The following is a 26,569-nucleotide window of genomic DNA, read 5'->3' as shown; positions in this document are numbered from 1 at the left end:
AGTCTAGACGGGCAGGTTAATATATGCAAACCTTTTGCAAAAAGAAAGGCTGCATATGCACGCACTGTTCCAACAAACGTTTAATAGAATCATGGATGATGATACACTATCATGGATTCATGGATGTGTTATTTATATCATGCTTTATTTAGAACACAAATACTTGCACAACAAAAGAACGAAGGATTGTTGTATATATCCACTCATTGCTCAGCTCCAAAATTTTCTTGCTAATCAAATGCACCTCTTTTGTCGCGACTATGCCCGGCCCAGCAACCTTAAAGAGGATGGAATTCCCACCGGCAACGATGGCGGCCCAGCGCACTGAGCGCGATGGGCCACTTGTTGTTGCTGCTCCGCGCGAGTGGGCCGCGACGGGCCATTTCTTCCCGCTCGCATCGTTTCCCGGCAACCCGCCGCCGGCGACAGCGAGCACCACCACCACCTGCCGCCGGCCAGTCTTAAGCGAGCCACGGTGGCAACCCCCCCCCCTCCATGGTCAAACGGACGACCCGGCCTGACCTGGCATGAGCACAGTTTGGCTCGACATGTTTAGGTTCGTACAATGACCGTGCCATACCGTGTCGGGCCGTGTGGCGAAGAAGCGGCCCAGGCACGGCACGCTGCCTCCCGACGGGCCTTAACGGCCTCGCCGTGCTCGTGCTAGCCCGCGGGCACGGCATCAAACAATTCTTGTTCAAAATCAGATTTAACACAGCAATTCAAATTTCACAAGTTCAAAATCGAATGGACTATTGTGCTAACTACATCACAATTGTTACAAGTCATACATACACATGCCAATAACATAAACATATATGAATTCAAAAGAGTGCAATATTATTTTGAGTTGTTTGTTTTGCTGCCTCATTAAAATCCTTTGTAGGTAAAAACTCACACCTCGTGAGAAAAACCTACAAAGGAAAAAAGAGTATAGCATTACATTTAATCATCAAGATACAAGTTCTCAAATGATTCTTCAAGTTCTGGATCGTCCACGGTATGTTGCAGTCTTGAATCTCCTTACTCTCAATTCTTAATCAAAGCCAGCATCTCCACCATCTCAGGGGCCAGATGACGTCGCCGCTCCTCAATGATCCTACCAGTGGTACTAAATGCAGACTCGTAGAAACAAGCACAGACATAACATCCCTAACTAAGATAGAAAGAACAGGATATGATAACTTATGCTCATGCCACCAGTGCAATATGTTGAAGTGAACATCGTACTGGTTGACAGTGTCACTGTCTAGGTAGGCAAACAGTTCAGATGCAGCAGTAAGGGAGGTACCAGTACTAGCAGCCTGCAACAAAACACTTGCAGATGTTCTCCTAGATAGGAAGGAGGATGCAGAACCAGAACCCAGGCCAGTACCAAGGCTAGCAGCAACATAACCAGATGAAGTACCCTGATTACCAAAAATCTTACCCCAAGCGGTCTTTTTCTTACCTGTAGGTCCTGGCTATGTGGCCCTCTGCAACCTCACAGAATCAAACCTAACATCATATTTGGAAAAGATTGTAGACAATTCAACCCTTACATCAGTTAAGTAACAAGAATAATCATTTCCATTGAACGAAGACAATAGCCAAAGAACATTACTAAAACCTGTCATCTTAGCTTTAAGATCCAATATAAATGCAAAGGAATAAAGCATAGGTATATCACACTAATAATCTAAGTATTTAGACTTCATGGGTGCAACAATATTTTTGAGATCATCATCATACTCATAGGTACTAAGATGTCCAGCTATTTCAAGAACATAATACAATACTAATGAAGCAGTAGAATAATAAACACCATACAAAACAACAGTAGAATTATAAAACTGTTCAAGAAATAACAGAATCTTTTCAGCAACATACCAGTGTGTTTCTGTCAGGAGTGGCAGGTCTTCAACCAAAGGGTGCTGAGTGGTTATAAATATAGAAATTGTGTTCTTATGAGGCATTAGATGCTTGAGCATGATATAAGTTGAATTCCATCTTACATCCATGTCCAAAGCAAACTTACGAGGGCGAACACCAACAACAACGCAATAGGACTTGTATGCAGCAATATATTGGTTAGAAGAATTTAGGAATGAAATTGCAGTTCTAAATGCACTAAGCATAGGCTTGAAAAACATCAAGGCTAGCCTTAACAATAAGATTAATGATATGATAAGTACAACGCTGATGCAAAAATAGTTTTCCAATATAACCAAACAGTAAATGACTGAACCTACCAATGGCGGAAGTGTTTGCCAATGCATTATCCAATGTAACATAAAAGATCTTATCAGTTAAACCATAATCAGAAACAACATAAGTAATACGCTTAACAATATTATCAGTATTATGAGTTAATTAAACGAAGGTTTAAGATCATCTTATCTAGTTGCCAACCAGCATTCACATAATGAGCAACCACACTAAGGTAATCTTCCTTAGCATTACCAGACCATATGTTAGAGGTAAGAGCAATAGAGGAAACAGATTACAAAAAAGCCACAAGATTAGTACGACGCTCATCGAAATACTTACAAAAATCTCTGGTGGTGGTTTGCCTCGACACAGAAGTAAATCTAGGATTATGAGCAATCTGAATATACTCCTCAAATGCATCAGACTCACCAAAGTATAAAGGAAGATCTAGTATATCAATCAACCTACATAACTGGGTACGAGTAACATCAGCATTGTACTCCCGGAGATGGAGAGAGCCATCGGGATTGTACTTGAGTTGGGACTGAGCCATACGTGTAGCTCCTTGCAAGACTGGGCACCTTGGATGGTGCCTATGCAAGTGTCTAGTGCCACTAGAGGCAAAACTAGAATAGAGTTCCTTGCAATGGAGGCACCTAGCACCAGTTCTTACCCTCCTACCACTCTTTACCTCGTACAGTGGCTCAAAGTCGTCCCATACCTTAGAGGTGCAAGAATGACTCCTCTTGCTGCCCATACTCTCCGTTCCCGTCCCCGTCTCACCTCCAGCACCAGCAGCAGGCGGTGGTAGATCTCCATCACCGGGCTAATCATCGGCATCGGGGAGGGGGATGTTGACTAGTTCACGCTGATCCGCCTCCAAGTCAGACTCATCATCTCCGGTCTCCCCCATCGACCTCAACTCCTCGTTGTAGTAGGTTAGATAGTATGCCATTGGTGGCTCCCCGACTCCTCAGCAGGTGTGCACCGAAGACCTGCAGAGAGAGTGACACAGAGAAGCAGAGAAGCACGTTAGCATAGTAGATGAGAAGCAAAGAAGCACCAGAGTTTGGCTTACCTCATACTCGAGCGCATCCGGAGCACCGGAGTCGCCGTCGATGTCATCTATCCACCCACCAGAGAAGCACCAAAGTACGGTAGAGGAGAAGCAGAGAAGCACTGAAGCACGGTAGAGGCGAAGCAGAGAAGCACTAGAGTTTGGCTTACCTCTTCCTTGTGCGCACCTGGAGCACTAGCCACTAGAGACTGAGAGGGAGAAGAGGCGGCGTAGAGCTGACTCATCAAGAGGGAGGAGGAGGCGGATCTGCAAGGAGAGGAGCGGAGTCGACGAGGGAGGCAGCGTAGAGCCGACTCACCGATAGGGAGGAGGCGGCAGATCTGCAAGGAGAGGAGTAGAGTCGATAAGGGAAGCGGTGGATCTGCAATGAGGGAGCCAGGGAGGCGGTAGATTTGCGAGGGAAGGAGCGAAGTTGACGAGGGAGGGGGCAGATCTACGAGGGGATGAGCGAAGTCGATGAGGGAGGCCGAGAGGCGATACGGTGGCGGGCGAGGGAGGCGATACGGCGGGCGAGCGAGGGCCGATGGGAGGAGTTGATGAGGGAGGAGGAGGGGCAAGCGGCAAGCCGACAGCGGGCGAGGAGGCGGCGGATATGTGAGGGGAGGAGACGAGGAGTGGAGTCGAGGAGACAAAGGGAGGCGGAGGGGTGAGGGAACAGGGGAGGCGGCGGAATGGAGGTAGGGTTTGGGGTTGGGGGGGGCGGTCGCCGGCTAGTATATATATGGCCACGGAGGTGGGCCGAGCGGGCCTTAACAGGCTGGGCTGCCCGCTTAATTGTGACGGGCCAAATGGGTTGTGCCGTACCGAGCTAGCATGCGGGCTGAAAGAGCGACCCAGGCACGACCCGTGGTATGGGCTGGGCCAGCACGAGCACGACGGCCGCTGTGGCATGCCGCGTCTGGATCGGGCCAAAATCCCATGCTGTGGGCTAGCCCACGTGGCATGGGACATATGGCCAACTATATCCGCAACCAGCTTCTCTCCCCTACTCCAGATGTCAGCTTCTCCGCTCAGTCCAGTGGCCAATGACTCCCCATTTCCTATCCGCTTGAACGCAAGGATTAAGGTAGAACTTCCGGATCCAGTCCGCTTCTTCCTAACCATGGTTAGGCTCTCATGCTCATCCTTTCCCTTTTCTCCAAATTGTTTCCTTCCTTGCCGAGACCACCTGTATTCTATTTTTGGGATGCAGCAGGAAAGAGAAATGATACGGATGCCAGGCTATCCTTAAATCATGTTAGTATTCTAGAGATAGTTGAAGCAGGAATTGTTCGTATGAAATGCATATTTTTTAGGGAGTATAGTGGAAGTATGCTACAATTGAATCAAATGTGCTTCAAATATGAAAGTCTGGAATTAGAGTGTGCCCACATGGCCACATGTGACTGCACCTATCTTTCAACAGCTTCAAAATGAAGAAAATGTGGATGTAGAAGAAGACTAGGTGGAAGATGAGCCATTGAACCAGAGTGCAAGTTGTTCTAGGCTGCTAGCTAGCAGCTTATTGCTATTTATTATGTGCTAAATTTGAGATTTCCAGTATGTAATGTAATAGAACTTACGTAGTAGAACCTGGGAGCAACTTTCCTTTTAACAAATAGTAAAGTACATTCGCCTATTTGGTTTTATGGGAAAATGGCATCTAAGCATATCCGCATTGTCTTGAAACTAACTTATGTGTCCATATCGGTCTTGCATAGCTGCATACAGATTCTTCTGCTTACTGGGTGAACTGCTCTGGTTAATTTTCGCACCTGCACACTGTTCCCTACTACATTTCACACATATAATTAACCACTTCATTTTCTGCGGTTGAAGCTTGGATTCCTAAATCTTATGGCCTTGTTCATTTGGGCAAGCCTAAAATAGATATGAGTTCTCTAAAGACATCGATAAGAAAATTGTTCTAGATTTTTCATCATGGACTTTCAATGTTACTACATCGGTTGGAATCATCATGGTCTACAAAGCTTTAATGGCTCATGGATTTAGTTTTGGTATGTCTGTGCAGTGAAGAGTTATTTATCAATGGCTAGTCTATATTTCTTGTATTTGTGGCTATTGAGGGGTGTTATCTTTATTGTATCTTCGTGGGCTTTATTAGAGTTCAAACCGAATGCATATTTTTTTATTTTAAAAAGTTAAATCAGTGTTAACCTATTTGGCTTTGCTGAAAAAGGAAGTGGTGGTAATTCATGTACAATTTCCTTGGAGAGAGCATATTCAGAGAACTGACAGACATCTTATAAACTTTAGTGGGTTTAATGATGCTAATGCAAATTTCCTACACAATTTTATCTAAAGAAAAGGGATTCCGTGCTTATTATGAATGGTGTATACTCTTCTATCAATAAAATATTAATTGAAAATTAAATTTGTACCAAAATATCCACATTTTATTTGTTAATGAACAAAGAAAAATTGTAAAACCAACTTACATAGTTCTCTGACTTTCAGAGGTTCCTGCTGATCCTGAAACAGTGAAACCTATCCTCTTCTTACTGCTAACATTAAACTTCCTTGGCATAAATTGGTAACGTGTCTTTTGATGGTTTATTGCCTCTATGGAAGCAATAAACATGTTAACATTATTTAATATTTTGCAGTATGTTAGGTACTTGCAGATTCTACCATATTTTTGCACCTTCTCAACAAACTGTGAAATGAGAATTTGGATAACTGAGATTCTACTGTATTCCTTCCATTCCATTAATTACACTTTCTTCTTTGCAGCTACAACATTAACCAGGCTTCATTTTTTGACTACCACCTTGATGACTATCGTATTTTTGTGGTTAGGCCTGAGCCATCCCTCCCACTTACCGGTAACAGATCTGATTAAATTTGTCATATTTTCAAACTTGTCGATTTTTGGGATGAATGTGAGCTTGCTGTGGAATTATGTGGGCTTTTATCAGGTGAGTAAATATTTTCAGTAGCTAAACTAACGATAAATTGTTAACAAATAAATTCATTTTAATCTGTTGCTCAGATAACAAACCTGTGCATGATACCTGCATCATGTCTTCTGGAGGTTGTCTTTGACCATGTACATTATTCCCAGGACACAATGCTGAGCATAATGATTTTGCTTATAGGAGTTGCAATATGCACAATTACTGATGTCACTGTGAGAGCAAGAGGTCTTATTGCGGCTGTTCTAGCTATTGGGAGCATAGTTTTGTAACACTATGTAAGCCTGGCCACCTTAGTATACCGATTTCTTTTTTTGAAAGATCCTTAGTATATCGATTTCTTTGGCATGCTTCAAATCTTTCCAAGGAAAAGTATTTACATATGGCACTATAGTGACAGTGATGCTTGTTCATTGCAAAGTTATGTATAACTAGCAGTTACTGAATCATTTGTTGGTGTTGCTGCTGCTTTAGGATGTAGCTCCTTTGTTTACACATTGGAATACAGTTACTCCAGTAGTGTAAAATTCCATATAGCTACTGTTTCATGCCAGTACATGGTATCTACCATTTTTGTGAACTTTAAGACTTGATGCATGTCCTCATTATACTACTGCTTAATCTTTACAAGTTAACACTCCATTTCCCAGATATAGCATGTTTAATTTCTGTATTTACAGATAAAATGGTGATTAGCCTGCATTTAGCTGGTTGAGAATTTGCATTCGTGACAATGTGAAGATTTACAAGTTTATGGAGCACTTACAATGTGGCTGAAATTCCTCCATCTTTTTGCTTGACCTGTTAGTGATAACTTCTAGCAACTTGTAGCTTCATTGAAGTGCCATCCTTTGCTGCATCTGCATCAGAATTTTGGATTTAGAGCCTGTTTATTTGAGCTGCAGCTTTTGAGCTTTTCTGAGAATCTGCTACTAGCTTTTTGTTATGAAAAAACTAACACTAGCTTTTAGAATATGTGTTTAACTTTTTGAGCTCAGAAAGATAAGAAGAATTTTCTAGCTTCCCATATAAACTCAGCGAAAGCTGCACAAGAGATTCATTGTTTGTTTGAGCTTCCTGGTAGAAGCTGCCAGGAAGCTTAAACAAACATGCCCATGCCATCCTTAGCGTATTGATTCCCACATTCTGCAGTTTTTCCTCACACTCTCATGGTGTCAATCTGAGCCAATTCATCTGCATCGGCCGGTTTTCCGCTGTATCCTTCCAAGTCCTGTGCCACATGAAGACCGTTCTTGTTCTGTTCCTTGGGTTTCTCCTCTTTGGCAAGGAGGGCCTGCATCTTTTCTTGGGATGCTTCTCGCTGTTCTGGAATGATTTATGGTACGGGAATGCGTCAGCTAAACCAGGTGGCAAAGAGCGGGTAGCGTCCTGCCAGTGAGGGCTGTGAGTCTCAAAAGTTTAGAAGAAAAGACCGGCGCAGCTATAACAAAAGTGAAAAGCTTTGTGTTTACTGCACAAGCTAAACTCTTCTATCGTACTCCCTCCGTTTTAAATTGTTTTAAATTGTAGGTCCCTCCGTTTTAAATTGTAGATCATTTTAGCTCTTCTAAGTTCATATATAGATAGTATTATGCATTTAGACATTCACTATAGCTAGGTGCATAGCAAAAACTATGCACCTAGAAAAGCTAAAACGACCTACAATTTAGAATGGAGGGAGTAGATACTTTGCGATGTTATAGTTACATGCATACAGTACGATTTCATTTTTGACTCTGCGAATCATTTGTAGAGAGGGGAGCGTCAGATGTTTTACAAGACTTCAAGGCAGTTTATCAAATATAGTAAACTGTTTGCAAAGCATTCTGTATTCGGTGTGAGTATATGCTCAACACTTCGACTAAATTGCACAATGTGCAACGGGCACCTTTTCTGAAAAAACTTGAGTTCAGCATCAGTACAACTCGGACGTGCTCATCGGCGATGACTGTAACAGCCAACTGAAGTTCAACACTGTAACATTGTGTTCTGCAGGCTAAGAAGATTCTACGATGTTTAACGACTTGAGGCATCAGGGAGAGAAGACGGATGTTTGTGTTAGAGCTAATTTAGATGATGCGTCAGCATCAGGAACGAGCAATTGAGCCATCTATTCAATTCCACACGGACTCAGACGCAACGCTGTTAGAAACGCACAAGCTATAGATGTGTGAAGCAAATAGCGTCAGGATTCTCAAGTAGACAAGTACAGGCAACAAAATGACTTTGGAATTGTATCAAGCAGAATATTCATGCCTGACACAGATTGCGTTACAATTACTGCTTTGCATTTTTAAATACTCTCTCACGAGTTAAAGATAAGAGTGATAATTTTGACGACGTGGTCCTTGAAACAAAACGTCCACTTTAATTTCTAATAAGATATATTGCAAAATCATAGCAAAAATTGCATGAATGTGTGATTATAAAACTTATTTTTGTGACAAATCTAGCCATGATGTTTTTAAATATTTTTTTTGAGTAACGATGTTTTTAAATATTCAATCAATCTCACTGTACATAAAGTAACTGATGGTCAATTTTTTGATATATATTTTTTTTAGATGGCACTCCGCTTGCTCGCGTACGGACTAGCTCGGGCTGATCGCCGTGGTGCGGAGCTCTTCCTCCCCTTTCTCCCTGTCCATTCTCTCTGAAACTTCCTGCCACCAGTAATTTTTTGATATATTTTACTGCAAGCAACCAAAAATGTTATTCTTTTGTGACTAAAGGGAGTAGTGGTGTATGCTTATATAAAAAAATGTTTGGCTTTATTAGTTCATCTAAAAGAAGAATTCTGAATTTATATATCACTGGTTTTTCTGGTTCATGGCTTTTCCTATGTAGAGTGCTTGCTGCTTTTCCGTGCTTGCTACATTGACATGCTAAATCAAACCCTTTTCTTAATCACCACATGCACGAAATAGCTTGGGATTATATGTCAGAAAGTAGCATGGCACTAAATATTCATAAATCATAATTAGATGTAGTCAACTTGTTAGCTCCTTTTAGTTAAAAGTCATAACATATTGTTATAGGGCTGGCTAGTGTATTTCACACTCCGTTTTTAGAAAAAAAAAGGGGCAAAGCTACCTATGGGATTTCTCTTGATGCTTATAAAATAGGCAATCTTGATCGATTGCCTTAACTTGCATGCCATGTTCATTTGACTGAGGTGGCTAGCTAGCTTGTGATTTGAAAAAGGTTGCATCAATTTAGCGTAGCCTGTCGGGTTTCTGCCCAGCCATTGCACCATTTCATGCAATACCTAAGAGCTAGCGGTTAGATGAAGCATCTATTATTCATGACAATAGGTGAGAAAATTGGGACAGCTCTCCAAGACGATCCACTGGAGTCATAGTCCCAAACAACGTGAATTAATTTAACATCCCATATAAATAGTTAGGACACACATGATGATCATGGACGATGCTCGCTATGTGAATCAACATTTGACTCCATGGAATGTGTGGTTGTTGTTGGTGGTGGTTACCAAGCGATAACACGTTAGCACCACATCATGGAAGAAGGCTACTGCGGATTGCACAGTTCAGGGGATGTCAACTGATTAATGAGAGTGATGAAGCATGTGCGGAGATAGATTTAAGGGTTGGATGTTCTTATAAGATCGTGTAAAAAACAGACACCGTTAGGAGAATGATACCCTTTATTATTAAATGGATAAAAAAGATACATTAGTTGACTGTAAAATTGCTATTGCTATTGCTATTGCATAAGCTAAAGTCAAAGAGACGCGTGAATTTCATCCCAAACTTTAGTAAATATGACATCTCTAGGAGTTGCTACAGATTCCTAGCGAATCCAAGTGTTCGACATGACATCAAATTGAAAACTTAGATGGAGTCTAATTTGTTAACTATCTTTTAGGTGACGGAAATAAAAAACAAATTTCATGTCACCTCACCTGAAAACAGAGTTTATGCATGTAGACAATTCGGAAGGCAGACATGACAGCATTTTCTTGTCACCTTACTTAGAACGAAATCACGGCGATTTAACCAAGAAAGAGGGCAAATACTTAATTACTCCCCGCACGGCGCTTCCCCCCACTCCGGCCCGCATCGCGCAGCCCGCGCCACCTGACCGCCTCTCCCTCGCCGGCAACCCGCAGCGCAGCGGCGACCGGCGACGGCGAGCGCCTCCATCACCTGCCGGCGGCGAGTCGTCGGCGAGCCGCAGTGAGTTCCTCCTCCCCTTTTCTCCTGCCCCCTGCTCTTCCTTCTTCTCTTCCTCAAGCCCGGCCTCCTCGCCCCGCTCCGCAACCACCTCCTCTCCTATTCCAGATGCCGCAGCCTCCGCTCAGCCCAGCTTTACCCCACCTTGCAGATCCAGTGGCGACCCCTTGTCCTCTAGCCGCGTGATCTCAAGGAACAACTTCCAGATCCACTCCGCTTCTCCCAAGCTACGGTTAGCCTCGCGTGCTTCTCCTTCCCCCTTTCTCCAGATCGCTACCCTCCTGCCGAAACCACCGGTCTTCTGTTTTAGGATGCTGCAGGAAATGATCTGTATTGCTATGCCATTGTGGAATCATGCCAATATTCTAGAGAGAGTGGGAGGATGAATTGTGTGATTCAAATGCAAGTATTGTTCTCGGCAGTACAATGGAAGCCATGCCAGAGTTGAATCACATTTTCTTCAAATGTCAGTCTGGAATTAGAGTGCGCTCACATGTGACAGTACTTATGCTTCAACAGCTTCAAAATGAAGGAAATAAGGATGAAGAAGAAGCCTAGGTGGAGAATGAACCAGAGTGCAAACTGTGTTAGTTATTAGCTTATTGCTAGTCATTATGCACTTTACTAGTATACCCGAAAGTTGAGACTTCCTTCCAGTATGCTATGTAATAGAACTTAAATAGAATATAGGATCAACTTATTGCTGTTTCTTTTAAATAGTAAAGCGTATCCGAGTATTGGGTTTCCTGGGAAAATATCATAACCTGATATCCTCGTCGTTTTATCCGTATCCGTGTCAGTGTCGCATAGCTGCACAAAGATACTTCTGCGTACTGGGTGAACTGCTCTGGTTAATTTTCGTACTGGTGCTCTGTTCTCTAATACACATACGCACGTATACAATGATTATTCTCTTCATTTTCTGCAGTTCAAGCTTGGATTCCTGAATCTTATGGCTTCATTCCTTTGGAGATTGTAATTCAGCAAGCTTTATATTGAATTTGTGAAAATAGAGATGAGTTCTCTGAAGAAATCCGACAAGAAAGCTGCCCTGGATTTCGCAGCATGGAGTTTCAATGTTACTACATCAGTTGGAATCATCATGGTCAACAAAGCTTTAATGGCTACTCATGGATTTAGTTTCGGTATGTCTGTGGTTTAGTGAAGATTTATTTATCCAATCTCTAAATGAGTGGTGTTGTCTGGTGCTGTATCTTCTTATGCATTTATTGGAGTTTGTACTGAATTGTATGCATATTTTCTGTTTTTTTAAAAAACAAATTAGTCCTGTCCTGTTTTGGTTTTCCTGGAAAAAAGTGAGGTTGGGTCTAAATTATTTGTGGTATAATTTCCTTAGAGAGAACTGACAATTATCTTATGAACTATTAGTGGCTTTAAGTTTTAACATTGCTACTGCAATATTTAAATTTATTTAAAGAAAAGGGATTCCTCCCTTAATACGAATGCTGTATGCTCTTTTGTCAATAAGACTTTATTTTCAACTGCAAATGCCTTTGTTAATGAGCGAAGAATAATTGTAAAACAAACTTATAAAGTGCTCCAACTAGCAGAGGCTCCTACTGAACCTAAAATGCTAAAGCCTATTTCTAGCTGCTAAGACTAAACTTTCTTGGCATAAATTGGTAATGTGTCTTTTGACGGTTAATGGCCTCTATGGAAGCAATATACCATGTTAGCATTATTTAATTTCTTGCAGTATGTTAGGTAGTTGCAGATTCTACAATATGTCTGCACCTTCTCAACAAACTGTGAATGGTATATCTCCTTCCATGCCATTAATTACATTTTCTTCTTTGCAGCCACAACTTTAACCGGGCTTCATTTTGTGACTACCACCTTGATGACTATCGTATTTCGGTGGTTAGGTCTGAGCCAGCCTTCCCACTTGCCGCTAGCAGATCTGATTAAATTTGTCATATTTTCAAACTTGTCGATTGTTGGGATGAATGTGAGCTTGATGTGGAACTCTGTGGGCTTTTATCAGGTTAGTGTATTTTTAGCAGCTATCCTCTGTGACTTTGAATTGTTAATAACTGAATCCATTCTATTCCCTCGTTCAGATAGCAAAGCTGTGCATGATACCTGCATCATGTCTTCTGGAGGTTGTCTTTGATCATGTACATTATTCCCGGGACACAAAGCTGAGCATAATGGTTGTGCTCATAGGAGTTGCAGTCTGCACAGTCACTGATGTCAGTGTGAATGCAAGAGGCCTAATTGCGGCTGTTATAGCTGTTTGGAGCACAGCTTTGCAGCAATATGTAAGTATGACCACCTTAGTGTATTGATTACTTATATGCTGAATTGACACTAAGCGAGAGCAATTGTGATTGCGTGGAATAATAGATTGATTAGGTCATACAAGGGTACAAGTATATATAGGGCATCCCTGAGAGAGGTTTATAGAATCAGAACCAATCTCATGGATATCATGCCTATCCTAACCAACGGGCCACGGCAGATGGCCAGCCCTAGCCCTGGCGTTACAACGCCTCAGGGCCTACACGCACACAGCACATACACATATCTAACACTAAGATTGCTTGCTATGTCTGCTTCTGTTTGCAATTAGCTGCAAGTTTTTTTTTTCATACTTCAAACCTTTCAAAGGACAATGTATTGAAATATGGCTTATGGCACGATAGTTACATTGATGCTCATTTACTGCAAAGTTATGAGTAATTAGCAGCTACTGAATCATTCATTGGTGTTGACGCTGCTGAATGTAGCTCCTTTGTTTAGACATTAGGATATAGCTACTCTAGAACTCTAAAAATTCAGATATAGCTACTCACCATGCCAATACTTGGTATTTGACAGTTTTGAACTGTAAGACTTGATGCAATGTCCTCGTTATATCACTGCTTAATCTTACAAGTTATCACTCCATTTCCGAAATATGGAACATTCAATTTCATTTAATATCATAACTTTGTCATTTTTTCAACTATATGACTGCCCTTGCTGCCTTAAATTTTCAGTAATCATCTATTGCACTGCATATGTACTTTGGTCCTGTCATAGTGTCATATACCTTTATTTTAGAGGCTACAATTTTTATTCTTTTCTACGTTCTGCTTGTTTTGCAGTATGTTCATTTTCTCCAGAGGAAGTACTCACTGAACTCATTCAATCTCCTGGGCCACACTGCTCCAGCCCAGGCAGGATCCCTCCTGCTAGTGGGACCATTTGTAGATTTCTTGTTGACAGGCAAAAGGGTGGACCACTTCAATTTCTCATCTCTTGCTCTGGTAAGTGAAATTTCCTAACATTGTTTTTATTTCTGTGATCATATGACAATTTATGCTGCTGCTTCTCTATGCATAATTCATCTTCCTGTTTACTTAGTGATAAACATGTGATTATCCTGCATTAAGCTGGTTGAGAATTTGTAATAGTGCCCATGTGACGGTTCATAAGTTTATGGAGCAGTTATATTGTGGCTCAAATTCCTCCATCATTCTGCTTGGCTTGTTAGCAATAACTTCTAGCAACTCTGGCTTCATTCAAATGTCATCCTTTGCTGCATCAGAATGTTTTATTCGAATGCCATCCTTACCATATTGTTGCCCTCATTCTGCAGTTTTTCCTCACGCTCTCATGTTTCATTGCCATCGGTGTCAACCTGAGCCAATTCATCTGCATTGGCCGGTTTTCTGCTGTATCCTTCCAAGTCCTGGGCCACATGAAGACTGTTCTTGTTCTGTCCCTCGGGTTTCTCTTTTTTGGCAAGGAGGGCCTGAATCTTCAGGTAGTTCTTGGGATGGTCCTTGCTGTTCTCGGAATGATATGGTATGGGAACGCGTCAGCTAAACCAGGTGGCAAAGAGCGGCGTAGTATATTGCCAGTGAGGTCTGCAAGTCTCAAGGGAAGTTCAGAAGAAAAGGCCGGTGCTGAGAAATAGTCTTGCTATCTCACTCCATTTGAGAGAACCATTTTTTCTTCGAGGTTAAATTTCTGGTGGAGCAAGCACCGCAGAAGTGGAAAGCTTCATGTTTACTGCAGGAGCTGAATTCTTTGTGTCTAGAAACTCTTATAGGTATACAGTACGACTTCATTTTTGACTCTGAATCATTTGCAGCGAGTGAAATGACATGTTTTACAAGACTTGAGGACGGGGTTTTACCAAATATAGTGTAATTGTTTGCGAAACATTGACTTCTGTATTTCATGTGAATTTGTGCTGAGCCTATTACCTTTCTTGGCTACTCCAAACTGACGAACTTGACCTCATCTGGTCTTTACAAACGAGCCCATTGCTGAATGTTCAGGAATCAGGATAAGGCGATGATGAATCATGTAGTACCAAGGCTATCCAATTGAATTAACATTGGCATTATGATAATGCGAATTTAGGGCAGTCCCAATAGGATATCGATGATAGTTTCTATTCCTCTTAATTGTCATGCTAATTAAGCAATTTGTTGATGTGGCAGTAGATTTATTATGGAGAGAGAAACTATTTCCCTGAAGAGAAAACCAAGTTCTCATGCATACCGATGGGCCAAGAAATCAGCGGATCTGCATTGAGAAGAAATCAGTGAATCTGCGTTGAGGAGACATAAGTAGTTTCTTCTTGCTTACTGCCGAATCCTTTGCGCTTGCACCGCTGTTACCCATCACTCGAGCTCTTTTACATGATGCATAGATGATCTGGTACTAGAAGGGAGAATGATTAGTTGGATTTTTGTTTAGACTCTAGATAAAGGGGGTGTTTGGGAGGCATGTGCTAAATTTTAGCACCTGCTATCCAAACACCCCAAAAAAATTGCATTGTGAAGGATGATTTTATGATACAATTAGACTATGGAAACTACGATGGTTTCTCCAAGTGGGTGCCCTTGCACATGCACATTCTTTTTTGCTAAAACTTTGATTAAATGTGATGGAACATGCGTAGTGACGCGCCGCGCCAGCCTGGCTGTCTGCCATTGCCCTCCATTGGTTGCACAGCATACGCGCATAACTGCTACGTGAGCTTCTTTTTTTTAACGGACAAATTTTATTACATTCAGGTCCTCACTTCTCTTCCACGTTTCTGGTGAACTCCTCTAGCTAACAAGTGGGCAGTGGAGAACCTTTTAGGACGCGTTTGACACCTCACAATTTCATTTTCTCGTGACTCTCAACTACTCCCTTCGTTTCAAATTATATGTCGTTTTGATTTTTCTTAATTCATATCTAGATGCATAATAATATCTACGAATATAGAAAAAACCAAAACGACCTACATTTCAAAATGGAGGGAGTAGAACTTTACATTTCGATTTTGTTACTGTTTGATTGGTGAATAGAAAACTATATACCATATGATATGGAAAGTAGATAAATATGCATGCCATTTTTACTACACTTTTGTAATGATATTCCTTTTGCTTCCATGTGGATCCATATTTCTTTCTGAGGATGTGGGTAGCGAGCTCACATCCACTCCAGTACTCGACCGCGGACAGCAGCCACAGAATAGATCAGCCGTTCATTTTTCTCCCTTCATTCTGTTCCTAACGGTGGCTAACGGCCTAAACAGTCTCGTCCCTCACCATCTCCTCAACCAAACACAAAACTAGGATGGACTTATTCCTGTGACCAAACACGAAATTAGACCAAACACGAAATTAGGATGATCCCAACCGACCTTGTCCCAGAACCAAACAAAACCAAACACATGCTACCTGTCGTTGGACACAAGTAGTAATTGCAAGCCAGCAAATAAGAGTACCAAGACAAATGATTCAGCTCCAATAAATCGTGCTATAAACCTGTACAGGCTCTTCATACATGAAACCTCAAAAACAAATGGGGGTGCGCAGATAGTGAAAACATAACAGATCAACAGGACATAATAATATCAGTACAATTTTGATCTTTCCATAAGATCTGTTTATTGCCACAAAAACATGCACTCAACATGTTACCACCATACAATAAGATTTTTGAGTATTGGAAAGGGAAACCACATAAGCACCAGCAACCCATGACTTTGCATAGAATGCGACCAGACTTTGAAGTCAGATTCCTGCTTGCTCACCAAACAACTACAAATCATAACATTAACAGCAGTAAAACAAATCCAAATCTCATTTAATCAAAGGACCAATCTCAGTTCTTCTCTGACCTGAGGTTCAGAAAACATGTTGCTTTCCCCACAAATAGAAGAACAATTATGAGGCTTCAAAGAGCAATGTAGCACAGGTGTACATCCCGTTCCAACTAGGCTATGATTTATTCCGTATGATCCTCAGCAAAAAAAAAAAAAAAACAGAGAGAGAGAGGGGGGAAAAGCAAAACATGGTCTACTTTTACGCTGAGACGGAGATCGATAAGTCATAGAGCAATTTACATATCATTTTAAGTCAATTTTATTTCCTGAAAATATCTACATACATTGATATATGTCATTGTGATATAAGCTATAGAAGTAACACAAGTCAAAATGGAATTGTCACACAATATAAAGATTGCATATGAACTTGAACTAGGTCAACTAGTTATATTTTGTGTCCTAAGCTCGAATGTAACTGGGGAGCAGCTTAACAATTAACTGCAAAGGCCAACTTGGATGTTCAAAATTGGTCTTCATGGCAAGAGACTGTTATTACTCTTCTAATCAATCCAAAATGTGCACATACACTTCTAATATCTCTGGTACATACTACCAATTTTAGATAGATCAACTGCAAAAACTGAAATATAGACTGAAAAAAGGGTTAACAGGTGACAAGCTATGAAGAAATATAAAAATATATACTGGTCCAGAAATGTGCCCATAAATAAAAAACTAGATGCTAAGATGCTCATGGGTATTCTCTGCAAATTGCAGAGGCTTTCTGATCATGTGATTTCTATCACATCTATTGGAGAATAATAATTGTGCCATACAAGGTTCTAAATAGCTAGCTATAGGTTCTATGTAGCTAACGATAGTTCCTATTGCCACTATACGTGGTACGGCGTATTTTGGAACCTCCCGCTATGCCCCTACAAACGCTATCTAAAACCATGGTGCCATAAGAATCAATGACAGGGTTATTGAGATGGGGCCAGGAGAAAAAGTTGTTTACAACCAAAAAAATAGGTGCATATCAACAGTGTCACCGGTGTGTGAACAGATAGCATCACAAGCTTCAACCTAACATACCATCCAGGAAAATTTTGCTAGCACACCGCATGATGTACAAACTTCACAAATCATGTTGGAGCACAACACCTATCTGCTATCACCAGGTATTTTACCTCCCCTCAAAAGGGAACACATGGTGTGACTATACGTGGAATACCCCCCAGAAAGCAAAAACTGTACATACAACATTGTTGAGTTCTCTTTTCCTCATCTGAATCATGTGCCATCCTAGCAAGGTTAGAAGATCAAGAGAACTACAAAAACATCTACTGCACCAAGGCAAGTAGTGTGTCATCAATGACCTCTATGAGGCATGAAATATACCTCTCCTCATGTGTTGATGAACCAAGCAGCCACAACCAGCTGGCCACTACCTAAATCCATCAATAGCAGCTGCCACATCCTCCAGTCCAAACTGACGACCCCCCAGCCGCACCTCCTTACACCTTGCCGCAAAGTAGAACAACAGCCACACCACCATGAAGTAGACCTCCGCAATTGCATGGAGAAATCCACCAAGAACCTTTCCACCAAATGTCACCATGATGAGCCGCCCCATGCTGCCACACACAACTGTTTCCCAACACTTGAGCAATGTGGCATCGGTTGCCATCAGAGACACAAGATAGCACCCTTCCTTCACAGCATTGCGCCCAGGTGGCCGCGGATCACGGTCCATGACAACCACCCATGGCACCACAGTGAACAATACCGAGACGACTGCATCAAGCACAGCCCATGCGACAAAGAAACCGTCAAGCTCTGGGCCTGCAACTGCCGCAGCAAGCCATGGATTGACGGACGCCGAGAATGGCATGAGCTTGGCAACCACAAAGAGCCTGAAAAGTTGGGCCTGGTCGTGCACATCGGCAAAGAACCAGAGGCAGAGCATCTGGACTACGGCATCCCGTGTCGCCCACCGGAGGAACGCGAACCCAGTGAGCCGCCTAGCACCCCTGGCAACGCCGGCAAGGAGGAAACCTCGCCGCCGCCCGTGCACGTGCCGCCTTGCGACGGACGCAAACACTGCGCCCAGCGCGGCGGAGTGCACGGCGATGTACCCGAGGATCGCGAGAACGTGTGCGGAGGAGAGCAGCGCAAGGAGGTGGATGATGGCCGCCGCGTCGCGCCGGGTCAAGTCTAGCAAGCGGAGCTCGTTGCCCCGCAGCGAGGCGGGCTTCGGCGGCGCCGTCTCGTTGTGGACGGCGAGGAAGAAGGGGGAGGCGGAAGCGGGGATCGGGTTGGGGAGCGGCACCGGGTAGGGTTTGGGCGCGGAGGAGTATGATGTGAATAGAACATGGTGGAAGGAAGCGTTGTGGCGTCGAGAGGGGGATGAGGCCGCGGGATCGAGGGGGCCGACCAGGACATCGTCGTCGGAGAGGGAGGACGACGGGGATGTGAACGGGGAGCGGCGCCGCGGGAGATGGTGCGGGGGAGGCGGCGGCGATGGCGGGCTGGGAGGGGAGAGGCGGGCGAGGAGAGAGCGGAGGGCCGGGTCGCGGTCGGCGAAGGAGGCGAGGCGGAGCGTGCCGGCGAGGAGCGCGGCGCGGAAAAGGAGGAGGAGGAGCGCCGCGAGGAGGAGGGGCGGGAGCGAGGCAGGGTGGAAGAGGTGCCCTGCAGCACGGCGAAGGATGCGGCCGCCCGTGCGCGCGTCCAAGCTCGCCGGCGGAGGATGCGGTGCGGGGGCGGCGGCCGGCATGGCGGGTCGTGACGGTGGATCGGCGAGGTGGGGGAATGGGGAATTTGGCCACGCGGAGGTTGACGCGCGCGTGACGAAGGCCGAAGGGGACCGGAGACGTGGGTTTGGGCTTGGGCTTGATGTTGCCATTATTTGGGCTTGTTTTGCTGGTTGAGAGCGAAACTTGGGCTGTTTTATAGTCTTGTAGTCCACGGACGATGAGATCTTAGGAATGCGCTCACTTAAAAACATAAAATAAAATTCTCCAAAAAATATAAAATAAAATCTTCACACACAGGAATGAATCACATAGTAACTGCAAAAATTGGTTAGTAAATCAGCCAGTGAAGTGTTACCAAATTGGCATGTGTTCATAACATCTCTTTATGCAATTAGAAAGGATTGCTAAGTAATGATTATAAGCGTGTTAGGATCAATTAATTACAATGTTTTTCATGTTTTATCTTTTTAAGACTCTGCTCGGTTGAGCTAAATTCGGCTTGCTGTGGCTGCAGCTGCAACAGCCAGCCGCTCAGCTTAGCGCAGCCAAACAGCACTAGCCATCCTCATCTTCTGCCTAAACAAAAGATCTCCTCTAACCTTGCGTACCCAGAAATCAAATTGCCTGTAGCACTGCTGCAGCCGCTATAGTAGTTGGGAGGCTGGCTCCTGCAGCTGCAGCGCTGCGCAGCCAACACATCGGATCAAGCTATTTATATCTAAGGATCCAATCCACACTACATATTTTATATGAACAGCCCACATGAAAATCACCATATTGCTTGATTGTTGTGCTTTCGCTCTTAGATCACGCAGCAAGGCAAACCATCGAACTAGCCACTAAACAGAGCAACCCAATGCCACTGTAACCACACGAAGAGCCATGGACGAAACAAATAGAGCGTACTAACAATTTGACATCAGTCAAAAAGTAATCCAGTTGCAACTACAAGATCTGAACATCTAGCAAGAAGCAGCTGAGACAAATATGTGGACATGACCCAGAACAACGCTACTAATCTGCAAAACAATCTTGAATTCTGAAGACTTCACTGCCACTTCAGTATAACTTCCTCTGCAGGGCTCCAGGGTCAGTTCCTAGCCCACAAAATAATGCACAGCAGCATTGCTAATTGTGTCCCTTTTTGATTATGCATAACAAAAGTTTCCTATTATAATCCAATTTAAGATATAAAAACACACGACACGAGGCGTAAGATATAATTAAATTTATGCAGCTCAGGTAACACTTGAGCTCCTACAGCATTTTAACATGCTAAAAGAATAAGACTTGAACTGGACAAGTCTGATGTGCTTCCTTTGGGTAATAAGCAATGATGCCTCTGATCATGTACAGGCATTACAAGGCAGCATGCAGAACAAGTGTGACAACAGTTCACAGTCATGACTCATGAGTCACTCATTAAGCTGAATCCACCAACACATGCATGAGCTTAAGAGTTGGCACACCAGAACAACGTGATATATAATAGAAACTGAACATGTAGCAAACACTAAGCCAACATACTCAAATCATCCATATGTTTCACACGATTTTACTATCCATGCCAGTAAATATACGCATAAAGCATCCTCTCTCACTTTCTCAACCCCTAGTTCACTCCACCACTACCACTGCAGTCAGATCAGGCTATCACGGATACTAGTTCCAAATGTGCAAGGTGGTGTTCCTTCCTGAAATCACCGAACGCCTAACTGTCACTGGACGACCCAATGACAGTGATGTCCGCCTTCAGAATACAGTTCTATCCCACAAGATAACCTCTTGACTGATCCTTGAATGTGTTCAGAGCCATAAAGTTAGACCATCCCCATCCAAGGTTGCTTTCAAATGTGAACACAAAGCGACCTTCAGTTGTGATGAGGTAATAATGTCAATTATGTCATCACTGTTCGTTTCAAAAAAAAGAAGTGATCTCATCACCAAGCAGGAGGTAGCACTATCACTAGCTAATCGATTTAACAACGCACTGATATATAGATTTTAGGTAGAGCTGAACCTCTAACAGTGAAGTGCCGTCCATACTTCTGGCCCAGGATGCACAGGGCCAGTTCAATCATCATCCTAGGCTCAGGATCAAGGAGCTCCTTGGGGTCATGCAGCTGTAAGTACAGGGAAAGTGAGTTGGTGCTGTACTGATCACCAAGTGGATGCATCTTGATGTGCCTGAGACAGAAGAATGATCTGTTATGACCATTTATACTCAATAAGAAAAGAGGGAAAGAATGTGATTCTAGGCTTATTGCAAGAAAAAAGTATATATGGGTTAGTTAACAGACTGTTACAAATCATCGCCTCCCTGAAGACAAACTAGCACTAGAGCCCTGAAGACATACTAGCACTAGAGCTTTTGGCTCATGCTTAGATATCAGTACATAATTTAACTGGGATATTGGATAATGAAGGGAGCTTGTGTTGCTCAAAACCAGTACAAATGTACAATAGAATACCCACCAATAATGTTGGGGGCATAAACAATTTCTACCACTCTGAACCTTCTAGGCCGCATGAACTTATCATTCTAACTTAATAATTAAGTTGAAGGATACATGCACACTGAACTGAAGGATTGTATGCATATTATGGTATGGACAAATTTCACTGGAACAATAAGATGCATACCATTTATGTCCGCCAACTTCAAATGCAGGATAATGACTGGGTGCTTCAATTCAAGGTAGTTGTTCATGGTCCAGGTATAGTTCCCTTTGACGAAATCCTTCTTCTGGAGGAAGAGGTTCTGAACTGTGGTAGGCTTTTCAGAAATCACAACAGGCATATTTTTAGGAGAAGAGACATCTGCTTTTAATATCCTCGCACCAAAGACACAGCTATCATCAGCCAGATAATCAGATGATTTTAGTAATTTTCCAAGACGAATCAAGCACATTTCTTTGAGTGTGTCTTCTTGACATTGAAGCTGCAGCTAGCTGCCCAGAGGTGACAGTATTAGAGAAACACTGCTATGAACTTTTAACCTACAAATGGCCCAATAACAATATGACCTGCTTCTGCTCCTAGCTAACCATTTATTTTAGAAAAACAGTTAATAACTTTTGCGCACTGTAAATACAGAATGATCAGAATAAGAAGATTGACATATATGTGTACTCTCAAATATTGAACAAATTATACAGCATGGACGAATAAGGAATTCCAGCTGTAATAACATAAATGTGCTAGAAAAACCAAGTTGAAGAAACTACCTTTTCCCCCATAGTAGGTTCCACTTGAATGGTTGTACATTGACAACTCAAACACAGCATTCATAATCTGGCCTGGCTTCAAGCCGGTTCGGCTTCTAGCTAGATCAAGAGCAAAATACACAATTCCATCACCGGATTTTTATGCACTGGGGTCAAGTGAAGGAACCTGATAAGTGAATTAATTAGCAGATAACCAACTCAATCTAGAAGTCTAGAATTCAAGGACGAAGTAACGAACAAAGACACACCACTTAATATCCGCAGCAGTGAAAAAGAGCAGAATTGGCTGGCCCTCTGAAGTAGAGATGAGAAACCATAAACCTTCCATTCCAAAACCGGATCACAGGTCGTTCCCAGCAGCGCAGGAGCTGATAACAATACAAGAGCAATTAACCAAAATTATAGAAGACAAGGACAAAATGAGAGTGAGAAGGTTAAGGTGTATATTTGCAGTCCAAATAAACAAAATACAAATTTCATCAAGGGGATATGGAAAGAAGACGAATAGTTCTCCGTGTAGCGAAAATTGCATAGCATTCATTTTCCAACTATCTGAATGAAACAGCAAGCATAACTGTTATTTGATGGTCGGTTGTTTCACTAAACAGATTAAAATATACATCAAACCTGCTGTTACATGGCATAGTAGATTAATGCTTCTTTTTGTAGGCTAAAAGATAGGACAAATTAAAAAGTCAAGCATGGTTTTTTTTCCTATGCAGCCCTGTAATAGTTCATTTCCAATAAGAAACAGTACAAGCCATTATTTTTTTTGAACGAACGGGCACAAGACGGTGCCTATTTCATTGATAAAGGGGATAGTTACCGTCAGCTAACCGGCAAAATCAATCAATAAATAAAAACCTATACAGGGGATTGCTTAAAATTGTGCTAGCAGGCCTACCAGGCTTTTCGCCCCGGCCAAAATCCACATGCTCGCTGAACTCTTAATAATTTTTGCCAAAATTGACGGTACTGATGATTCCTGGTGCTGGAATATTCTTGAGTTCCTTTCGTTCCATACTTCCCAAATGATCAGTAGCGTTATGCTACATTTCTCCTTTCGTGAAATTCCTAGCATTGATGTGATGTTAGACCACCATTCTAGGCACGTCGTACTCTGCGGCCATTCCTCCGGGGCAAGCTTCTCCTGTGAGATCTAGGAGGCCACATGCGTCCATGTGCGTTTGGTGAATCTGCATTTTACTAGTAGATGGTGCGCCGTCTCCATCGTACATCTGCACAGAGGGCAAGTCGGGGTGTGGTCCCATCCTCGTCTTGCTAGCCTATTTGACAACCAAACCCTGTTCTGCAGAATTAGTCACATGAAGAATTTGTACTTAGGTGGGGCCCACATATGCCAGACGCTTGCCAGCTTGGGTGCCTTGGTGCACCCGATGAATTGTGCCTTATAGGCTGATGCCGCTGTGTACCGATCGCTTTGCGTGAGTTTCTAAGTAATGCTGTCTTCCTGCAGAGGTTTTAACTCATATGGTCGTATTAGTGTGGCAAACTCACTTAGGTTTGTTGTAGTGAAGCCCGAGCGGTAGTTGAGGTCTCTAATCCAGTTGTTGTTGTGTAGCGCTTCGGCCACCGTCCTCTTTTTCTTCTTTGTCCTGGTGTAAAGTCCAGGGGCGATGTCTTTTGGCCGTCTTCCTTGTATCCACGCATCGTGCCAGAAGCGTGTCCGCTCACTGTTTCCGAGATTGATTGTCGTACATGTGGCAAAGAGTAGTCTGTCTTTATCGTCACATGGTGTTTCAGTTCTGACTCACGTCTTATCCAGGGAAACCCATTCATGCCGTAGTCTTCTGATGCGCAGTGCCCTTGCAAATTTGTCGAAGTTCAAGCCATTATTCACTTTCTACATACTGTGACGTGGATAAAAATAAGCATAGCTGGTAGGAGGTAAATGTATCAACACGACCTAGGTGCTACTTTTTCTTATGTGCAGAAACCAAATATCTGCGCTATGAATGTTGAAGAATTGGAGTTCCATCTTTACCAGACCCATTTCCACCCAGGGAATTGTCCCAATGTCATCAAGATTGAGCTCATAGTAAGAAAGATATGAATCTAAAATAGAAATCAACCAACAGCACTGTGTAAAAGTAGCGACCAACGTTCTAGCATAACAATTAATTCGAGAAACAAGCAAACAGAGTTAAAAAGAATCCTTACGAGCGCCAGTGATGCAAGAGTTGCCCATGGCTGTACCACGTCCTCTTCCCAGCAATCCCCTGCAAGTAAAATACTAAAATCAATTTCCGAATTCAGAAGACAGGAACTTGTTGCCCTTCAAAGTAGCGCAAATCTCAGCCGAGTAGTTTCCATGGGTTATCAAAAAATCTTGCAAGAGAAAGAAAGGTGAGGTCATGAGGTAAAACCCCACTTCCAACACAGGCAGATCAAAACTTTAAAAGAAACGAACTTTACTCTCGAGTAATGAGCAGAGCCTCAAGAAGAAAGTGAAGAAGTTGCGGCGCCGAAAGCCCTAAAAAAACGGGTAGTTACACCACAAGATGTTCAAGTTCTTTCTCTCCCCTTTCTTCTATATGCCAAATATGTGTTCTTGCAAACCACAACCGCAATACAAGCTATACCAAAGGAGCAGACTTCGCTATGAATCAGGAGATGAGAAGAGGAAGAGGGGATCCGGAGAGATGGAGCACACGCACGCACCTGGCAAGGGAATGCTTTCCTCGCGCAGTTTGGAGGACCTGGAGCAAGGGAAAGGGGGTTTTATGCTTGCAAGAGCAGAGGGAGCGCGGCTTTGACAGTGTGGACGCTTCTATTTTTCTCGTGAACAAGGAGGGGTTAAAATTGTCATTTGGGCATGAAGTTATGCAGCTGAGGACAGGTTGTGGTCCAGTGCCATTGGATGGAGGCTACACAGTTAGGTGGATGGGAGAGAAAAATGAGAATTTTGGGGAAAAAAACACTGTGAAGTTGTAGGCTTGGTACTCATTGTTCATATTTTTTATCAAAAATTATGTTATAATTTGTCGCAAAGTAGTTTATGTACACAAAATAAAAGACCATCCATTCTAAATACACATATGTATACACAAATCATTGCACAGATCTTTATGTAGAATCAACCCACCCTTTCTATAAAAGTAAAGATAAGGAAAGACTGAAGCCTACAACTATAAAGTCATTTTGCAAATTGTAACATGAGCATGCTTTAATAAAATCCACCTCTGTTTCGCAAAAAAAAAACTATATGTTTCTAGAAAAAAGCTTATAAAAAGAAAAGTTTTCTCTCTAGCCTATAGGACCACCACCACCACCCTATCTCTATTTTCATACTTTGGTCATTACTTTCTTTCCTATCCTTTCAATCAATGCTCCCACTCTTATCCCACCAATCTACCATACCTCCACTCTTTGTACTAGTTGGTGCTGCCATCAATGTTGCAACTTCATAGGATGCCCACTAACTCCGCTTGCATAGTACACAATAACTTGTCTTTTTCACTACAATCTTTTGATGAAATAAAGAGGAAGCGGGGATTCAAACGATAAGGAGCGCGTGCACATGTCAATCCTTCCTTGGCACAGTTTGAAGGACCTAGAGTAAGGCTGAAGGGAGTTTTATGTTTGCAAGAACAAAGGAAGGAGCTTTCACAGTGTAGACATTAATTTCTTCTCTGTTTCCTTAACAACGACAATGTGAAATTATGCAGCTGAGGATGGGTGGCTCAGTGCCATTGCATGAAGGCAGCTATTTTGGCTACAAAAGTAACAAGAGGTCATAGCAGGCCCCAGGAGTAAGAGAAAAATGGTAGGTTTGGGCAAAACCGTGAAGTTAGGTAGTCATTGTTCAAATATTAAAAGTAGATATATAAATGTTTAAAAAAGTTATATATGTGTAAACAAATCATTGCGTGGAACATCTAGATGCAAGTCCACTTTCGTTATATTTCTTTATGTAGAACCAACTATTCCTTCTATAGAAGTAAACATAAAAAAATATAGAGTCAATAACCCCAATCCATTCTCATTAGCACATGTTTTTCTCAATAGATGTGGCTAGCATAGGGACAATCCACCACACCATCGCCATATCTTCATTTTCATGCCTTCTCATTCCTCCCTTCCTTGTCCTTTGAATCGGTGCCTCGATTAGATGTGGCCTAC

The 26,569-nt window shown here is 42.6% G+C and overlaps 3 protein-coding genes and 1 pseudogene across 3 annotated transcripts; 2 read left to right on the top strand and 2 right to left on the bottom strand.

Annotated features, from left to right (window-relative positions):
- The first annotated feature begins 308 nt into the window (after window positions 1-308).
- Window positions 309-6,455, top strand: LOC101759481 (UDP-rhamnose/UDP-galactose transporter 5-like). Its single transcript, XM_012848980.2, has 4 exons — window positions 309-400; window positions 5,138-5,265; window positions 6,002-6,186; window positions 6,261-6,455. Exons 1-4 carry the CDS (start codon window positions 309-311, stop codon window positions 6,453-6,455), a joined length of 600 nt encoding a protein of 199 aa, XP_012704434.2.
- A 3,770-nt stretch (window positions 6,456-10,225) lies between these two features.
- LOC101759051 (UDP-rhamnose/UDP-galactose transporter 5) lies at window positions 10,226-14,595 on the top strand. The gene is made up of 6 exons (XM_004982804.4): window positions 10,226-10,382; window positions 11,308-11,524; window positions 12,200-12,384; window positions 12,461-12,661; window positions 13,490-13,651; window positions 13,984-14,595. Exons 2-6 carry the CDS (start codon window positions 11,395-11,397, stop codon window positions 14,302-14,304), a joined length of 999 nt encoding a protein of 332 aa, XP_004982861.1. The 5' UTR covers window positions 10,226-10,382; window positions 11,308-11,394; the 3' UTR covers window positions 14,305-14,595.
- Window positions 14,596-17,444: 2,849 nt separating this feature from the next.
- Window positions 17,445-19,277, bottom strand: LOC101759455. The gene has a single exon (XM_004982805.2). The coding sequence runs from the start codon at window positions 19,217-19,219 to the stop codon at window positions 17,891-17,893; it is 1,329 nt and encodes a 442-aa protein (XP_004982862.1). The 5' UTR covers window positions 19,220-19,277; the 3' UTR covers window positions 17,445-17,890.
- Window positions 19,278-20,623: 1,346 nt separating this feature from the next.
- Window positions 20,624-25,149, bottom strand: LOC105915124 (annotated as a pseudogene).
- Window positions 25,150-26,569: the final 1,420 nt, after the last annotated feature.

The sequence above is a fragment of the Setaria italica genome, chromosome IX, assembly GCF_000263155.2.
Source record: "Setaria italica strain Yugu1 chromosome IX, Setaria_italica_v2.0, whole genome shotgun sequence".
Lineage (NCBI taxonomy): Eukaryota > Viridiplantae > Streptophyta > Magnoliopsida > Poales > Poaceae > Setaria > Setaria italica.
This window is presented reverse-complemented; position numbering and strand designations above follow the sequence as displayed.

What these genes read in the sequence shown, in the direction of transcription:
- LOC101759051 (XM_004982804.4), top strand. Translation starts at nt 11,395, where the DNA reads ATGAGTTCTCTGAAGAAATCCGACAAGAAAGCTGCCCTGGATTTCGCA. An exon ending in TACTCATGGATTTAGTTTCG is followed by an intron (nt 11,525 to 12,199) that starts GTATGTCTGTGG and finishes TCTTCTTTGCAG; the next exon opens with CCACAACTTTAACCGGGCTT. An exon ending in ATTTCTCATCTCTTGCTCTG is followed by an intron (nt 13,652 to 13,983) that starts GTAAGTGAAATT and finishes CTCATTCTGCAG; the next exon opens with TTTTTCCTCACGCTCTCATG.
- LOC101759481 (XM_012848980.2), top strand. Translation starts at nt 309, where the DNA reads ATGGCGGCCCAGCGCACTGAGCGCGATGGGCCACTTGTTGTTGCTGCT. An exon ending in GGCTCATGGATTTAGTTTTG is followed by an intron (nt 5,266 to 6,001) that starts GTATGTCTGTGC and finishes TCTTCTTTGCAG; the next exon opens with CTACAACATTAACCAGGCTT. An exon ending in ATTATGTGGGCTTTTATCAG is followed by an intron (nt 6,187 to 6,260) that starts GTGAGTAAATAT and finishes TCTGTTGCTCAG; the next exon opens with ATAACAAACCTGTGCATGAT.
- LOC101759455 (XM_004982805.2), bottom strand. Translation starts at nt 19,219, where the DNA reads ATGCCGGCCGCCGCCCCCGCACCGCATCCTCCGCCGGCGAGCTTGGAC.